This window comes from Pleurodeles waltl, chromosome 8, assembly GCF_031143425.1.
Source record: "Pleurodeles waltl isolate 20211129_DDA chromosome 8, aPleWal1.hap1.20221129, whole genome shotgun sequence".
In the NCBI taxonomy this organism is placed as follows: Eukaryota; Metazoa; Chordata; class Amphibia; order Caudata; family Salamandridae; genus Pleurodeles; species Pleurodeles waltl.
Window position 1 is genome coordinate 872730629 of NC_090447.1, and position 16078 is coordinate 872746706.

The following is a 16078-nucleotide window of genomic DNA, read 5'->3' on the forward strand; positions in this document are numbered from 1 at the left end:
ACCTGGTGGCACTGGCCACTCAGAGCAGTCCAGTGTGCCAGCAGCACCTCTGTTTCCAAGATGGCAGAGGTCTGGAGCACACTGGAGGAGCTCTGGACACCTCCCAGGGGAGGTGCAGGTCAGGGGAGTGGTCACTCCCCTTTCCTTTGTCCAGTTTCGCGCCAGAGCAGGGGCTAAGGGGTCCCTGAACCGGTGTAGACTGGCTTATGCAGAATTGGGCACATCTGTGCCCAAGAAAGCATTTCCAGAGGCTGGGGGAGGCTACTCCTCCCCTGCCTTCACACCATTTTCCAAAGGGAGAGGGTGTCACACCCTCTCTCAGAGGAAGTTCTTTGTTCTGCCATCCTGGGCCAGGCCTGGCTGGACCCCAGGAGGGCAGCTGCCTGTCTGAGGGGTTGGCAGCAGCAGCAGCTGCAGAGAAACCCCAGGAAGGGCAGTCTGGCAGTACCAGGGTCTGTGCTACAGACCACTGGGATCATGGAATTGTACCAACAATGCCAGGATGGCATAGAGGGGGCAATTCCATGATCATAGACATGTTACATGGCCATATTCGGAGTTACCATGGTGAAGCTACATATAGGTAGTGACCTATATGTAGTGCACGCGTGTAATGGTGTCCCCGCACTCACAAAGTTCAGTGAATTGGCTCTGAACAATGTGGGGGCACCTTGGCTAGTGCCAGGGTGCCCTCACACTAAGTAACTTTGCACCTAACCTTTACCAGGTAAAGGTTAGACATATAGGTGACTTATAAGTTACTTAAGTGCAGTGTAAAATGGCTGTGAAATAACGTGGACGTTATTTCACTCAGGCTGCAGTGGCAGGCCTGTGTAAGAATTGTCAGAGCTCCCTATGGGTGGCAAAAGAAATGCTGCAGCCCATAGGGATCTCCTGGAACCCCAATACCCTGGGTACCTCAGTACCATATACTAGGGAATTATAAGGGTGTTCCAGTAAGCCAATGTAAATTGGTAAAATTGGTCACTAGCCTGTTAGTGACAATTTGAAAGTAATGAGAGAGCATAACCACTGAGGTTCTGGTTAGCAGAGCCTCAGTGAGACAGTTAGGCACCACACAGGGAACATATACATGCACACCTATGAGCACTGGGGCCCTGTGTGACAGGGTCCCAGTGACACATACATATAGGCCACAAACCTATGAGCACTGGGGTCCTGACCAGCAGGATCCCAGTGACACATAACAACCATACTGAAAACATAGTGTTTTCACTATGAGCACTGAGGCCTGGCTATCAGGATCCCAGTGAGACAGTGAAAACAGTGACAAACACCCTGACATACACTCACAAACAGGCCAAAAGTGGGGGTAACAAGGCTAGAAAGAGGCTACCTTCTCACAACATGCCAGGCAAGATGGTACTTTCCTACAATAGATAGATAGATATCCACTCTGTAATTATAGTTAGGATTCGGAGAGATAGAAATTCCTCCGATTTTTGATCGATAATAGCTGTGCCACGGTTTGAAGAACCTCCATGTAACTTAGTAGACCTGATCTTTTTTTGCATTGGCAGATAATGTAAAGATCTGCAGTGATTAGTTCAGGGGAGCAAAGATAAAAGGGGAAGGGGGAGTCCCTAGACACATTTCCCACCAATAAATTTTTCATAATTGTTTAAATGCACTTAGCGGCAAAATGGTTGAATGGATTTTCATGAAATTTGACTTGAATATAGATCACGATGTGGACAGGACAATTTTTGCTATTTGATTTGAAGTGGTTCAGTAGTTTTTCTTTTTTTAAATATCTATTTTATTGTTTTCAACACCAGCATTCAACAGTGAACACAAGCAACAGAACAACAGGATGACAACCATTGCATAATATCTTAATATCAAAAGAACAAACTAAATAAATAAATCTGGATACGAATGTTAGGATTTCCATCCTACAATAATCAACTACACAATTAACTGGTGCTGCATTTACAATCTTTTCCTTGAGGTGAATCCGTATGCCCCTTGCTCCTACATTTGTGTATTAATAAACTGTAGTACACTAACATATATAATGTATCACAAGCATTTGTTTTCGTGTCATGTGCGAGCGTAACCTTGCTGGCTATCTCACCCTTTATTGTGATTACATATCCCTATGGTGATACATGGTGACGTAGACTTCTATCGCATCACTGCTGTTCAATCCGTGAGTTTATCTGCCTAAACATCAGCCTTCCTTTATATATGTTCTGGAAAAAAATATGTGTTGCTGTCTCATTACACTCTAGCAGCTGTAAGCAACCCCCCCTCCACCACGCAGCCCCGAATCTAGTACGCTGTTCAAAGAGGGAAAAGAAAATTACATAAGGTGGAGGCAAGTGGCGCAGCAGACGCGTCCCCGCTACCACATGTGTGCTCCACTTTATCAGATTTACGGCGGGCGCTCGTCATTCTTAACATCTAATCTAGTGACAAATGCTTCCCAGGCATCATGCCCCGTGCGAGTCTGACCTTTATCTCGTAATATCTGTAACACTTGAGTCTCCGTCCGTGCCCAACATAGCGTCACGGCCCGCCACGTCTTGATCCCTGGCACCCTAGGGGCCTTCCAGTTCATGGCAATCAATCTTTTGTACATTACGAGGGCTAAATCTGCAAATCTGTGAATGTATATATGCTGTTTGTTTCTAGTTCTAATACCCAATAAGCAAGATCTTGGTTCTGGCAAGAACATATGTTCTTTAATATCAGATATATCTGCTACCACCTCCTGCCAGGCCTCCCCAAGAGGTCCACATTCCCACACCTTATGGTAAAAGTGGGCCGTCAAAGAACCACAGCGGGGACATAACGGATTAGACGCAGGGAACATGCGCCGTAAACAGGACGGCGAAAGGTACGTCTGATGTATGAAATTGAATTGGGTGTAGCAAAACCAGAGTGGGTTCCCCGACATCCGCCAGACCTGGCCAAGAGCAAGGGACCACTCCTCAGGAGATAATGGACTTGGGAGAACGGCGTTCCACTGCCCTCTTGCGTTCTCCAACCCAATTTCGGGAGCTCTGTTCAAGGCCTTGTAAAGGTTTGTGATTACTTTGGTATGACCATCATACGATAACATGTGGTGTAGTATGGGGGAGACATCCCGTTCTCGGTCACCCATCGCCCACTCCTTCTTTATTAAGTGGCATATAGAATAGGATGATATAAATTGACTTGGACCCACAGACGTGAGATCTTTGATGTCCTCAAATGACATCAGAGCGCCGTCTTCAAAGCAATCGCCCACAGTTAGCACTCCTGCCTCCACCCATACGGCCACGGAATATGCTCTTTTCAGATTATCGCTCCCCGGTATCTGCCCCAAAGGGAAGAGGGGCAAATAAGGGGACCCTATGCACTCTTTTTGGATATATTGTCTCCAACAGGCATGAGCAACTGTCATTAAGGGATTACCAGTGACGCCCTTCACCACACCATTCGCCAGCCATGTGTACATCGGTACTCCATGTAGCTGCGTGTTAACCCACGAAGCCTCCGCGGATTCAGGCCTATGGATCCAGTTCAATACCCATTGCAATTGTGCAGCAGCAAAATAATGTTCAAAATTAGGTGCACCCAGCCCTCCCTCAATTAAAGGACGTTGGAGGGTGGCCAGCGCAACTTGCGCCCTGCCCTTCCCCCATCTAAGTCCCAAAAGTACTTTATTCAATTCGCGAAAGAAGCTCTTGGGCACTACAATAGGTAATGCTGCGAAGTAGTAAAGAAATCGTGGGAGCACTAGCATATTCGCCACTGCTACCCTGCCCAGCGGCGACAAGGTGAGTGAGCACCAAAAACGCAGAGACCCCTTCATGGAGCTCTATGTTCGACCCAAATTGCCATCCCTCAGATCCTCGGATTTATGATATATGTGGACTCCCAGGTATTTGAATGTATCGAAGCACCACTTCAGACATCCCATAGGAATATTCTCCATCACACTCATAGGCAGAACAGTCAGAGGAAACAAGCAAGATTTATCCGAGTTGACCCTCAGCCCCGATATCTCACCATAAGTATCTAGCAGGGACATCACCGGAGACATCGCGACGCCCCCCTTTTCCAAGTAGATCAGCGCGTCGTCTGCATAAAGCAAAATAATGTGATATGTTCCCATTCTACATACCCCCCATTGCCTTTTCAACGCACGTAACCTTGTCGCCAGCGACTCCATCGCTATGACAAACAGCAAGGGCGACAGGGGGCAACCCTGTTGGGTTCCCCTTCCCAATAGGGAAGCTATCCGATATGAAGCCTCCCGTTTTCACTCTGGCCATGGGTTCAGCATACAGGGTCTGTACCCAGCGTATGAAGCCTGGGCCAAACCCCATACCCTGCATAGTAACAAGCAGAAAGTCCCAGCCTAGCTTATCAAATGCCTTCTCGATGTCTAATGACATCGCCACATTATCATGTGCCTCAGACGGAGTATCACAGATAATACTGAGCAATCTGCGTACATTCAGAAACGTGTTACGTTTTGGAATAAATCCATTCTAGTCCTTGTGGATTAGAGTGTGTACTTTGGGGGCGAGTCTATTTGCCAACACTTTACCCAAAATTTTGCAGTCTAGATTAAGTAAAGAGAGTGGCCTATATGACCTTACATCCGTGGGATCCCGGCATTGCTTAGGAAGGACCACTATCAACGCCTCTCTCTGCGACGGTGGGAGCAATCTACAAGTCCATGCTTCTTCAAAAACTTCTAGCAAATGGCTTTTCAAATGTTGTGCATAAGTAATATAGTACTCTATAGGTAAGCCATCCATTCGCGTACCTTATTACGGGATATTTGAACCATGGCTACTTCCAATTCCTCATCTGTGAGGGGTGCCTCTAGAGCTACCCTATGTGGTGTGGACAACCGCGCCAGGATGTCTATTCTAGTGTGCATCTTATGAGGTACAGAGTAAAACAAGTACTCTCTGTGTGCTGAGTGACCGACACACCATACATCATGTAATCCTGTGACCCCCGCCCAAGTCGCCAGTGAGCCAGAGCTGCACCTACACGCTGCCCCAGGTGGAGGCGGTGTCGAACGATCCAGCGATACGTGTGGAATGCCATTAAAGTCCCCACCCCAAATGGCATGCGCAGCACGGTCCAACAGCAGCGCCGGTGACATTTTACAAAGGAATTCAGACAGCGCGCTATTAGGGGCATAAATCCTATTATCGTGAATCGTTTGCCGTCAAGCTGCCCCTCTGACACTACATATCTGCCCCCTCGTCTTTCTTGTGTGCGTATTGAACATATGGCACCCCTGGTGATATCCACACTAGGACTCTTCTCGCATAAGCCGAGAATGGCATGCCTAAGATCTGTCCCTGCCAATGCTTCCTTAGTGCCTGTAGATCAGCTTCCAATAAATGTGTTTCCGTAACATAGCAAAGTGTGTTCTCTGACGCTTAAGATAGGCATGTATCTGGTGTCTCTTACCCTGCGTGGCCATACCTTGCACATTCCATGTAATTATGTTATACTCATGCATAATGTGAAATCCACAGTGAACCATATCATAGTGTACAATATTTTTACGTTTGCTATACTTTGGGCCACCACTCCTTTTAAAGTTATGCGTCTACATTTCTGAAGATAGCAACTAACCAGCAGCTGTGAGGATATACATCTCGATCCAGTTAAACATAGTAAACATAGTCCCACCCACCCGGCCAACACCCCTATTAAACCCCCCAAAACAGTGGCTTGGTTGCAATTCTCTAACTACTATCCATATTAATAAAAGACACAGCACACTTCTTATATCAGAGAACTGTATCCATATGGATACCAACTGGGGGGACATGGTGACTGTTAATGGAAGCACTTATAAGGGGCCCGATCCTTTGAACAAAAGGAAAAATAAGAATAAACGTATCGGCGCTCCCAAGGGTTATAGCCACATTAACACACAGATCTTATATCAATATGTTGCAAGCAAAAAAGGATATCAATGTTGTCTGCGTTCAAAGGCAGTTCAGTTCCAAAATTATACAGTCCCATGTCCTCAAAGCACCAGACCAGGACCAAGGAAAAAGTCTTGCGGATATCACAACTCATCCGCAGATCTAGGTGTGATCAGCAGACCTTTCAGTGCTTCCATAACGGTTGAGTCGGAGCTGCCGGATTCCGAGTCTGTGTGCTCGCTCAGGGACTTGCAATACTCTGAAAGAGTTGTGTGTGTGCAAAGATGCTTCCTTCAACACCTTTGCTCTCTCGGCAGCTGCCTGTGTTTCTGTAGGTTGCGCCTTTGACCGTTTCCTGAGTCTCCTGCGGACCGGTGAAGTTAGCCACTCACCACCGTCTCCTACTTCTTCTTGTGTCTGTGATATGCCCTTGGCGTGCATCCATGTCCAGGCATCAGCCGGTGTGGTGAAAACGTGAGTGCGGCCATCCGCAATCACTCTAAGTTTAGCAGGGAACATCAAGGCATATTTAATGTTGTGATCACGGAGACGTTATTTAATTTTCCTGTAGGAGTAGCGTTGGCGCTGCACTTTTGGAGTAAAATACGGGTAGGCAGTTATAGAAGACCCCTCGTAGCAAACCTGGCCTTTGCTGCAAAAGTATTGGAGTATCATGTTGCGGTCTCTGTAATTGAGGAATCGGGCAATCAACGGTCTAGTCGGCAGTCCCGGGGCCGGTGGCCTCCTCGGAACTCTATGTGCTCTTTCCACTGAAAAGAACTTTGATGGGGCACCATGCAGTACCTCTTTGATCCACCACTGCTCCAAGAACAGCTCTGCGTTTTGCCCCTCCGTCCTCTTGGGAAATCCCAGGAAGCGGACATTATTACGGTGCGACCTGCCCTCTGCATCCCCCATGCGTCTCTAAAGGGCTTTTACTTTGGAGTCCAAATGCTGCATTTGCTTCTGGCTGTCCGAGACCAGGGGGTCCATGGCACCTAGCGCAGTCTCCACTGTTCCGACTCTGTCAACCAGATTACGATGATCCACTCTGAGCAGATTGAGATCCTGAGACACCGTGTCTATTCTTTGCTCAAGTGATGATTTAGTGTCCATGATCGCCTGTAGAATTTTTTCGAATTGGCCCGAATTGGATTGGAGCGTAGTTTCTAGGGACTGCAAGTATGGCGCCGCCGGAGGTCCCGCAGGAAGAGACACGGGGACAGGGCGGTCTTGGGTCCTGGATGCCTTAGATTTCCCCGCCATAGTTTCCGCCCAGCTCTGCACCACTTTATGTGGAATTGTTTATCCAGCGCATGTGTTACAATCCGTGTTGCGACAGGAATCCGCTACTAGCGATCAGCACAGAGCCTAGTCAGCGATAAGTTAATGAATTTGGAGTAGCCGCAATCACCTCAGGGAAGTCAATGCGAGCACCAGGAGCTGCCGCCTTGCAGGTTAATAACGAGTAATCGCAGGACCAGAGAGATTATTGAGCCAGAAAGGACAACCAGAATGTAATCAGATCACCTTAGTGCACAACACTGTTAACCTCTTTTACCCTTTTTCCATGTGCGATCATTTTTGCAGCTGTTTGTTTGAGTGGTGGGATTCTGCTCTCAACCATTATGCAGGGTGTCATGTAAATGTGCTTCTCACCCCATCAGGCTGTATGTTTTTACGTCAGCAGAAGAGGGGAGGAGGGGTTTCCTTTTTAGGCAATTAAATCATGTGTCTTTTCTCTTCTGACATGCCACTCAAATCTATGACATGCCACTCCATTGTATGTCATGCCGCTCAACTCTGTGACATGCTACTACACTCATCGCCACTACCGCTGTGCCCCTGCACTCTGTGACACAAAACTCCATGAAATTCCACTCCACTCTTTCTACAACACACCCCTCCACTATACCCCACTCCACAACACTACTCTAAAACACATTAAGGCATGCCAGTCTATGATATGACTTTCCACTGAACACCAGACTACTCTACTCTACAGTACACTACTCTGCTTTACACCACTCCACTTTACAAAACTCTACTCCACTCTGTGCCACTCCACTCTCTGAAACTCTGTGACATGCCACTCCACTGTACTCTATGACATGCCACTTCACTCCACTTAGACATGGCACTCCACTGTACGACACATGCCTCTCCACTGTACGACATGCCACTCTATTGTACGATATGCCACTACACTATAGCCACTCCTCTCTGCATCCCTCAACTCTGAGACACTCTGCGACATGCCACTCTATGACATGGCACTCCACTGTATGCCACTCCATTCCATACTACTTCAGTCTATGCCAATCCATTTTGGGCCAGTCCACACTATGCCACTCCACTCAAAGTCACTCCAAACTACTCCACAAAACTCTATGCTACAACACTCTACAACACACCACTCCACTCTGCAACACACCACTCCAATCTCTGACATCCCATTCCACTCTGACACTCCACACAACTCTACTCTATGACAGACCACTCTACTGCACAACATGTTATTCCACTCTACGATATGCCACTTCTCTCTACGGCATGCCACTCCACTCAGTGCCACTCTCCTCTACATCCCTCCATTCTAAGACTCTCTATGGCATGCCACTCAGTGGCACTTCATTCCACTCCACTCTACAAAATGCCACTCTACTCCACGCTACTCTGTGACATGCCAGTCCATTCTAGGACACTCAATGTCACTTTATTCTATGACACAGCACTCCACTCTACCAACGTCACTCCATGTTATGCTCCTCCACTGTAAGACACTGCATGACACACCACTCTATAATACTCCACTCCACAACACTCTACTGTATGCCCCTCCGCTCTATGCCACTATACTCCACAATACGACATGCCACTCCACTCTACGACACGTCATTCCAATCTTTTGACTTGCCCCTCCACTCCATAGCACTCCACTTAATAATACTGTATGGCACTGCAGTCTACCACATGCCACTTCACTCTACACAACTCTCCATTCACACCTAAGAGATGGAATGACATCCCTCTACACATAAAAGTTGCCTCCTCACTTCTTTAGTTCCTCAAGAAGCTGAGGACTTGGCTCTTTGTGAAAGCACCTTACGGACTACATAAACACACTCAAGCACCTGGATACCCTCTTGGATGCTTAGTATGCTATACAAATTTTTTAAAAAAACATAACAAAACACTTAACACGCCACTCCACTCTAAAACGCGTAAGCCCATTCTACGACATACCACTCCACTCTAAGACACTCTATGACACGCCACTCCACTATACTCTATGACAAGCCAATCTACTCTGAACCACTCCACTGTACTCTTCGACACCCCACTCCAAGCCAACTCATCTGTATGCCACTCTACTCTACACCACTCCATTCTATGCCAAACCACTGTCACTCCACTCGACACCACAAAACTCTATGTCACAACTTTCTATGCAACAACAGTCTAAGACACTCAACTCTATGCCTCTCTACTCTGTGCCACTTGATTCTACTTCACTCTATGACACTTTACGTCCACTCCACTCTATGAACGCCACTCCATTATATGACATGCCACTCCACTCCACTCCTCTCCACAACACTCCAATCCATGACACTCCACGGCACTGCACCCTACCACACGCCATTTCACTGTACACAATGCCATTCCATTCTAAAACACGCAAGTCCATTTTACGACATGCCTCTCCATTCTGTGCCACTCCACTCTAAGACACTCTACGACATGCCACTCAATGACACATCACTTCAGTATATTCTACGACACTCCAGTCCACTCAACTCCACTGTACTCTATGACACAACACCCCTCTGTACCACTCAACTGCATGCCACTCCACTCTATGCCATTGCATTCTATGCCAATTCCACTCTGTCATGCCATTCTACGTCAAGAAACTCTATGCCAGGCCATTCCACTCTAAAGCACGCACGTCCATTCTACAACATGCCACTCCATTCTGTGCCACTCCACTCTAATGACCAAGCACAATGAGAGAAGGAGAGGGAAGCACATCACACATCCTCCCAACAAAATACAAATCACAAGCGGTGTGGTGGTATTGAATTTCAAGTATGACGTTTTTGTCAACTTTTGGTAGGCTAAACAATTTGTTTCCCTTAGTCTTGAGAATGTCACTCACATCTATCTGTAAGAATATTTTCTTAATGGAAGAGGTAGTCTCACACACTATGGGGGTCATTCTGACCCTGGCGGTCATGGACCGCCAGGGCCAACGACCGCGGAAGCACCGCCAACAGGCTGGCGGTGCTTCCGGGGGCATTCTGACCGCGGCGGTAAAGCCGCAGTCAGAAAAGGGAAGCCGGCGGTTTCCCACCGGCTTCCCGCTGCCCCAGGGAATCCTCCACGGCGGCGCTGCAAGCAGCGCCGCCATGGGGATTCCGACCCCCTTCCCGCCAGCCTGGTTCTGGCGGTTCTCATCGCCAGAACCTGGCTGGCGGGAACGGGTGTCGTGGGGCCCCTGGGGGCCCCTGCAGTGCCCATGCCACTGGCATGGGCACTGCAGGGGCCCCATAACAGGACCCCACATTGATTTTCAGTGTCTGCGTGGCAGACACTGAAAATCGCGACGGGTGCAACTGCACCCGTCGCACACCAGCAACTCCGCCGGCTCCATTCGGAGCCGGCTTCCTCGTTGCTGGTGCTTTCCCGCTGGGCGGGCGGGCGGCCTTTTGGCGGTCGCCCGCCAGCCCAGCGGGAAAGTCAGAATGACCGCCACGGTCTTTTGACCGCGGTATGGTCTTCTGGCGGTTCCCGCCAGGCCGGCGGCTTCTGCCGCCGGCGGGGGTCAGAATGACCCCCTATGTGTCATGCTTCATCCTTGTCCACCTCTCCCCACCCTGGTAGGACAGTCCCACCAGGGCGGACTCAACGTCTCGGTAGAACCTGTACCAGAGGGAGTTCTTATATAAAGGACTACTGAATGATGTTAGGGATCCAAATCATAATTAAGAATATCTCTTGGACTCCCGGTGTTATTTATCTTTATTAGTGGTGTCCAAGGATGTGGTTAAAAACATTCTCCACTTTTTAACATTCTACTCCACTCTGTACCCCTCCACTCTACACCACTCAATACACTATACAATTCGCCACCCCACTCCACCCTATGAAATGTCACTCCACTCTAGGAGACACCACTCCAAGACACTGCACTCCACTATACAACACTCCACCCCATTCCACTCCACAACACGCCATTTTACTCTACGATATGCCACCACACTACACCCCTCCACTCCAAGACACTCTATGACATGCCACTCTGTGACACACCACTCTGCTCCACTCTCTGACACTCTACTCAACTCTACATCACTCTGTGCCCCTCTACTCTGTGTCCCTCTACTCCTTAGTACACCTCTTCATTCTAAAACACTCTACTCCACTCCACTCTATGCCACTATATTATACTGTACTGCATTCTATGCCACTATACGCAACTGCCTTTACACCACTCCACACTACTTTACTACACTCTACAGTATGACACACCACTCCACTCCCCTCCACTCTATGCTTCTCCACCCTACCACTCTCTATGCCACTCCACTTTAACACACTTTATTCCACTCTGCGCCACTCAACTCATTCCACAACATTGTACTCCAATCTATGCCACTCCACTTTGCTCCACAGTCCGACACTTCACTCTACGACAATCTCCTCCACTCTGCTGTATGACACTCCACTCCATGACACTTTTCTCCACGCTATGCCATTTCACTTCACAACACTCTACACCATTCCACTCTACGCCACAACATTCTCAGAATGAACTTTAAAGTTTTGCGAAAGTGCCACGGTACCAAAAAACTATTTAAAACATTATCATATTAAGCAGCATTATATGATTATAAACATGTTTATAACAAAAAACCTTTAGAAATTCAATGAAAAAGGCCAAAGGCTGAGGATAGGTTATAGCTAGGAAAACTTTATTAATTATTTGTATGCAGAACCAACTTAAACTACATAAACATTAGAAATTCTAAAGCTATAGTTGTAATTTAAAGTTATTATTTACACACCTCCCAAAACGTACTTTGACTAACGCGCCTTCGAACCCAGTGTTGTGAACTCGCTAGGCAGACTACAGAACTATAACTTGCCCAGCTACCATGCACTGTGTTGACATAAATGATGTGACTTGAGATGTTACTAGTCTAGTTACGAATGGTATGATTCCACATGTTATAAGGGATGTATTGTGAAAGGGTATGAATAGTGCAAGGGGAAAGTGTCAGTTATGCTTCATATATTCTGGCTAGCAAGTTCAAAACATGGTGTATGGAGCTGCACAAGTCATAGTAAGTTTTGGGTGGTGGGCAAATTATAACTTTAAGTTATCTCTAATGTGTGTGTAGTATAAGTTTGTTTTGGATACAAATAATTAATTAAGGTTTCCTAACTATATCCTATCCTCGACCTTGGCTTAGGCGGAGACCATTCCTAATATTGAGCACTCTACAACACCACCAACTCTCACAATCTGCTCACCTCAGATGTTTGTTTCTAGACTGGAGTTTCTAAGCATAGGATTAGAACAGTGCCGTCCATGTGTGTTAGAGAGGACAAAGTATTTTTCCCCTTTTTACAGCAAACTCTTTAAGCATAGGGTTAACACTTGCCTTCCAAACTGGTGCGAAGAATGACAAAAGCCTTTTACCACTGCAGGCACCGTATTACGTTGTTGGATTGGCAAAATACTATCCAAGACAACTTGTAATGAATAAATGTAACCCCTGACACATGTTTCGCACTAGCAGGAGCTGTTCAGGGATGATTTTTTGTTTTGCTAATAACTTTGGCGCAGTGTGATGAACTTTCATGAAAAGTTTAAAAAAAGAAGTTCATCCACCACAGCTCCTTCCCTGAAAGCATCTCGGTGATCCATGATGAGGGGGCATAGAAAACATGTGAGAGTCCCAAATCACAATTTTCCCATGCCATTTCTGTAGGAAACAATAGACAGCACCACAGCCAAAACGGCTGAATGGAACTACACTAAGGCCCTCATTGCAACCTTGGCAGTAAATACCGCCTACCGCCGTGGTGACAGCCGCCAAGATACCACCACCTCAGCTACAATCTGTCCCCCATATTATGACCACTGCCTGACGTCCGCCACAATAAGGGTGGAAATTCGGCAGTGCTCATGGTGGTGGACGTGGTAAGCTGGCACTGCTACCACCAGCACTGCCACGGCAGTAGAACGCCTCCAGTAGTATTATGACCAGTAATACGCCCTGGTGGTGTTCTGCTGGCGAGGCTCTGCTGACGGTAGCAGCGCCCCTTACTGTTTCCTGCCGGAAGACCATCCACGACCAAGGTAAGTCGGGCTTCCGACAGGGGAGGGTAATGAAAGGGTGGGGGGTGTTGTGTGTGACTCTGAGTGTGTGCATCAATGTGTGAGTGTGTGCATGAATGCGTGTATGCCAGGGTGTGTATGAATGTGTGTATGCCACAGTGTATATGAATGCGTGTATGCCAGTGTTAGTGAATGGGTGTATGCGTGGTGCGTGTGGGTGTCTGTGTGCGTGTATGTGGAGAGGTGGTGGGGTGAGGGGCGCTGTGACTGTAATGGGGGTTGGAGGGGTGATGTGTACGTGTGTGGCTGTGGGGGGTGGGGGCAGTTGTGTGGTGTCTGCGGGTGCGTGCGTGTATGGGGGTGTTAGTTTGTGTATCTGGTGGGGGGTTAGTGTGTGTATGAGGGGATGGGAGTTGAGTTTAAATGTCAGGGGTGGGTGTGTGTGTGTTTGGATCAGGGGTGGGGTAGGGGGTGAATTTGGATGGAGGGGGCGTCAGGTGAGTGTTGGGGATTTGGGGGAGCTGCCTACCCGTGACAGGGAAGGAATTCCCTGTCACCGGTAGGGCCTACCGCCATGATTTTCATGGCATTGCTAATGCCACGAAAACCATGGATGAAGGCCGGCTCATAATGCCAGGGGCAGTACTCTGTGGCCCGCCGGGTCAGAAATTCACCTCTTTGGCCCAGCGGCTCATACTGCCCTGGTGGTATGAGTGGAGAAGTGGCAGGTTGGCTCTAGCCAACCCGGCAATCTCATAATGTAGCGGTATGTACCGCCAGCCTGTTGGCAGTACTACTGCCACATTAACCCTGGCAGTCATAGACCACCAGGGTCATAATGAGGGCCTACATTTTCCAGAAAGCTAGACCATTACCCAGAAAATGTGCTTTTGTGATTAATCCATTCATCAGTTTTTGAATAATTAAGGTTAAAATGTATAAATATCTAAATCCTTGGGCTGAAATTATAAAAAGTAAGCCTTCTGATTGGCTGAAGGAGCTTTTTCAGAGCGAACAATCTGACTGGCTTGTTGTAACAAAAAAAGAAATGTAACGGCGGCCATTACAGGACTTAGGAAATTGGTCCCCTGTCTTAAACAGTTTTTGGAAAAAGACACATGAGGCAGAGTAGGGATACTCCTAACCCCCAGCCCTTGTGGGTCCCAGAAGGAACCATGGAACCAAAATGTCAAAGACAAAATTGAGGTGGGGGGTCGCCACAATCCGGCTAGTCTTCAGAGGGAGTCCCTAAGGACTGAAAAAAATAATTATAAAAATATCTCAGGCCCTTGTTTTTTTTTCAGATTTGCTGCCCAATAGATGTTCACCAGCTCGGTTTCCACTAAGCCAGAGGTTCAGCATCTGTCATTACTATTCAGGGTGATTTTGTTATGATCTAAAAAATAGGGTTTCTGCTTACCACCTCAATGACCTCTCTGCTGCTTTGACACTGTTTTCCATCTGTGCCTCTTTTCAAACTTACATGCCACAGGAATCAAAGGACGGCAAGTGAAATGGATTAGCTCTATCTTCATATTATGTAGTATGTCTTTTTTTTTTTTTTTTGGGAAGGTCTTTGTACAGCGGCTAATTCAGAATTTGAATTGTGGCTTCTGTAAATAAGTTAAATATATGAATGAGTTCATGTTTTGAGAAGCTCGAGGTAAATTCCCTGCTTTGCTTTCTTTTCTCATTCTCACTTTGTGTTCTTTAAAATGTTGCCAAATGGCCATTCATATATTTCTATCACAATTTGACAGGAACCTTGGCAGGAGTGATAGACCTTGCTGTCGACTGGATGACAGACCTGAAGGAAGGAGTCTGCCTATCAGCGTTTTGGTATAGTCATGAACAGTGCTGTTGGACATCAAATGAAACCACGTTTGAGGATCGAGACAAATGTCCGCAGTGGCAGAAATGGTCAGAGCTTCTGGTTGGCCGAGCTGAGGTATGAATGTGTATTTGTTCATGCATCTGGTCAAAGGTTAAGAAAGATCATATACATTTGTCCTGCTAACGCGTCCCTTTATGCCAATTTTATACACATCAAGACTCGTTTTAGGCCAATGAATCTTTTGACCCAGTGGTGAGACACCGTAGGACAAGATAACTAATCAATATGTCGAGTAGAATGTCAATAATATCACCAATATTTATCACCACAATATACTTTACTTTGGATAAAGACATTGATCAAATCGTCGGCGCAGCCATGACCTTTCAGCCATGAATACCCACACCCTTTGATAGAATTTTATGAATTTTATTCCCTATTGGTTACAATCTACTTGTAGAAGCGTCAATCTCAAAATCAAAAAACATAAGAACATAACCACAATATGGCAAGTATAATAAGATTTTTATTAATGCAAGAATCACGAACATTAGAGCATAACATACCGTAAACATAGATTAGAACACAGAGAATATAATGCAATCTCAGTTCAGCATAGCGCAACGTCCGTTTCGTCTTAAGTGTCAGTCAGGTGATTTCCTAGTCCGGTGAGTTCAGGTGAGTTCCTAGTTTGGAAGGCAAGTGTTAACCCTATGCTTAAAGAGTTTGCTGTAAAAAGGGAAAATACTTTGTCCTCTCTAACACACATGGACGGCACTGTTCTAATCCTATGCTTAGAAACTCCAGTCTAGAAACAAACATCTGAGGTGAGCAGATTGTGAGAGTTGGTGGTGTTGTAGAGTGCTCAATATTAGGAATGGTCTCCGCCTAAACAAAGGTTGAGGATAGGATATAATTAGCATCAGCATGTTGGACTTCATGCAAAATAATTTAGAACACCAATTTAGAAAAACATCT

The 16078-nt window shown here is 46.8% G+C and overlaps 1 protein-coding gene across 2 annotated transcripts in view; it reads left to right on the forward strand.

The window, feature by feature from the left end:
• The window catches only part of CLCN4 (chloride voltage-gated channel 4), a 223027-nt gene that overhangs the window by 87647 nt on the left and 119302 nt on the right, over positions 1-16078 (forward strand). For both annotated transcript variants that reach the window (XM_069205155.1, XM_069205156.1), the window contains one exon: positions 15027-15214. In XM_069205155.1, the coding sequence (XP_069061256.1) occupies positions 15027-15214 (188 nt within the window). The remainder of the gene's footprint in view (positions 1-15026; positions 15215-16078) is intronic.